The 3539-nt window shown below is 53.2% G+C and overlaps 1 protein-coding gene across 1 annotated transcript in view; it reads right to left on the reverse strand.

The window, feature by feature from the left end:
• The window catches only part of LOC107307537 (EVI5-like protein), a 9213-nt gene that overhangs the window by 3039 nt on the left and 2635 nt on the right, over window positions 1-3539 (reverse strand). Inside the window, exons 3-5 of the mRNA XM_015851048.2 lie at window positions 1933-2122; window positions 361-585; window positions 153-227 (exon numbers count right to left, since the gene is read on the reverse strand). Coding sequence (XP_015706534.1) covers window positions 153-227; window positions 361-585; window positions 1933-2122 — 490 coding nt within the window. The remainder of the gene's footprint in view (window positions 1-152; window positions 228-360; window positions 586-1932; window positions 2123-3539) is intronic.

Here is a 3539-nt window from a genome sequence, read left to right on the forward strand (position 1 = left end):
TGGGATGGGATGGGATGGGATGGGATGGGATGGGATGGGATGGATGGGATGGGATGGGATGGATGGGATGCACTGGGACCATCTCCATTTTGGGCCTGGGGGATTTTCAAGCCCCAACCAAACAAACCCAATCCTATTTTGCTGCTTCAAACCTGCATGAGGAGCAGCCCAACGATGAAGGCGCTGCCTTGGCAGTATCCAACCTCCCTGTCCACCAATGAATAGGCCTGAAAAGAAGGATGAAAACCACATCAGATATACGAGATAAGCAGAAGGATCAGCTGGGCCTCCATCATTGCTTAGCAATGGAAGAAACCTTGAATATAACCCATCCAAGCCCAAAATGGGGGGAGATATTACCTTCATGACATTAAATAGCACCTCCTGGCCCAGGCTGTCCTGGCCCTTAAAGAACTCATGCTCGGGGTAGGTACGAGCGATGTCCCTCCGGATCAGCTTCTCGCATGGGGACGACATCTTCAGCAGCTCCGAGTATTGGTTCTTCACTGGCATGTCGGTGGCACTGCACAGCAGCTGCCAGACGATGGCACGGAAGTGATGGGGGATCCCTTTCCGGATGAGTTCCTAAAGGAATAATGGGGGAAAAAGGGGATGAAATGGGGGTAGGAAAGGGATGGAGGAGACCCATGTGGGTGGGAAGGAGCCCATAAGAACTATAGGGTGAATAATGGGGTAAAAACATGACAAAATGGGTTAGGAAAGGGATGGAGGAGCTCCATATGGATGGAGAAGGGACGATAAGAAGAGAAGGGTTGGGATGTGAGGAATAATGGGGTTAAAACTATACGAAATGGGTTAGGAAAGGGATGGAGGAGACCCATGTGGGTGGGGAGGAGCCCATAAGAACTATAGGGTGAATAATGGGGTAAAAAGAAGATAAAATGGGGTAGGAAAGGGACGGAGGAGCCCTATGGGGATGGGGGGGAGCCCATAAGAGGAGGAGGGTTGGGATGTGAGGAATAATGGGGTTAAGACAAGACAAAATGGGTTAGGAAAGGGATGGAGGAGCCCCATGTGGAGCCCATAAGAGGGGAAGGGTTGGGATGTGAGGAATAATGGGGTAAAAACATGACAAAATGGGTTAGGAAAGGGATGGAGGAGCCCTATGTGGATGCGGAGGAGCCCATTAGAACAAGAGGGTGAATAATGGGGTAAAATGGAGATAAAATGGGTTAGGAAAGGGATGGAGAAGCCCCATGTGGAGCCCATAAGAGGAGTAGGGTCAGAATGTGAGGAATAATGGGGTAAAAACATGAAAAAATGGGTTAGGAAAGGGATGGAGGAGCCTCATGTTGATGGGGAAGAGCCCATTAGAACTATAGGGTGAATAATGGGGTAAAAAGGAGATAAAATGGGGTAGGAAAGGGATGGAGGAGCCCCATGTGGATGTGGAGGAGCCCATTAGAACAAGAGGGTGAATAATGGGGTAAAAACATGACAAAATGGGTTAGGAAAGGGATGGAGGAGCCCTATGGGGATGGAGAGGAGCTGATATGAGGAGGAGGGGTGGAATGTGAGGAATAATGGGATAAAAACGAGACAAAATGGGTTAGGAAAGGGATGGAGGAGCTCCATATGAAGCCCATAAGAGGAGAAGGGTTGGAATGGGGGGAATAATGGGGTTAAAAGGAGATAAAATGGGTTAGGAAAGGGATGGAGGAGCCCCATGTGGAGCCCATAAGAGGAGTATGGTCAGAATATGAGGAATAATGGGGTTAAAACAAGACAAAATGGGTTAGGAAAGGGATGGAGGAGCCCCATGTGGATGTGGAGGAGCCCATTAGAACAAGAGGGTGAATAATGGGGTTTAAACAAGACAAATTGGGTTAGGAAAGGGATGGAGGAGCCCTATGGGGATGTGTAGGAGCCCATAACAGAACGAAGTGATGAAACCCAAGGGACGTTTCCCACCTTGAGCAGCTTCTCCTTCTTCTTCCTCCACTCGTCCCACTCGTTGACGATGCGGCCCCACAGGATCCACGTGTCCTCCTCCAGGTGACTGAGGTTGGACGACGCCGACGAGCTGGAGACCAGCGAGGAGCCGCTGTTCCGCCGGGAGCCGTTCATGGAGCGCATGGACTTGGAGTCGGCCTCCAGCAGCCTGGGGGGGACAAAGGGGATGGAACATAATGAGCCATCCTATAGGGACCAAAACCCATAGGGACCCACCCCATAGGGACCCCAACCCATAGGGACCCCAAATGTCCCACCCCATAGGGACCCAACCCATAGGGACCCAACCCATAGGGACCCAACCCATAGGGACCCCAAATGTCCCATCCTATAGGGACCTCAACGTCCCATCCCATAGGGATCACAGCCCATAGGGACCCCAATGTCCCATCCCATAGGGACCCCAACCCATAGGGACCCCAATGTCCCATCCCATAGGGACCCCAAATGTCCCATCCTATAGGGACACAAAACCCATAGGGACCCCAAATGTCCCATCCTATAGGGACCCCAACCCATAGGGACCCCAATGTCCTATCCCATAGGGACCCCAACCCATAGGGACCACAAATGTCCCATCCTATAGGGACCCCAATGTCCCACCCCATAGGGATCCCACCGCATAGGGACCCCAATGTCCCACCCCATAGGGATCCCACCCCATAGGGACCCCAATGTCCCACCCAATGGGGATCCCAATGGCCCACCCCATACGGACACCACACCATGAGGACCCCATTTGTCCTACCCCATAGGGACCCCAAATGTCCCATCCCATAGGGATCCCATCCCATAGGGATCCCAATGTCCCTCCCAATGGGAACCTCAATGTCCCATCCCATAGGGACCCCAATGTTCCACCCAATGGGGACCCCAAATGTCCAACTCCATGTAGACCCCAATGTCCCATCCCATAGGGACCACAACCCATAGGGACCCCAATGTCCCATCCTATGGGGACCCCAATGTCCCATCCCATAGGGACCCCAATGTCCCACTCCAAATGGATCCCAATGTCCCATCCCATAGGGACCCCAAATGTCCCATCCTATAGGAACCACAACACATAGGGATCCCAATGCCCCACCCAATGGGGACCCCAAATGTCCCACCCCATAGGGACCCCAACCCATAGGGACCCCAACCCATAGGGACCCCAATGTCCCACCCCATAGGGACCACAACCCATACAGACCCCAATGTCCCACCCCATAGGGACCACAACCCATACAGACCCCAATGTCCCATCCCATAGGGACCCCAAATGTCCCACCCCATAGGGACCCCAACCCATAGGGACCCCAATGTCCCATCCTATGGGGACCCCAACGTCCCATCCCATAGGGACCCCAATATCCCACCCAATGGGGACCCCAAATGTCCCACCCCATAGGGACCCCAACCCATAGGGACCCCAATGTCCCATCCAAAAGGGACCCTATGTCCCATCCCATACGGACCCCAACCCATAGGGACCCCAATGTCCCATCCCATAGGGACCCCAATGTCCCATCCCATAAGGATCCCATCCCATAGGGACCTCAATGTTCCTCCCAATGGGAACC

The sequence above is a fragment of the Coturnix japonica genome, unplaced genomic scaffold (assembly GCF_001577835.2).
Source record: "Coturnix japonica isolate 7356 unplaced genomic scaffold, Coturnix japonica 2.1 chrUnrandom657, whole genome shotgun sequence".
Lineage (NCBI taxonomy): Eukaryota > Metazoa > Chordata > Aves > Galliformes > Phasianidae > Coturnix > Coturnix japonica.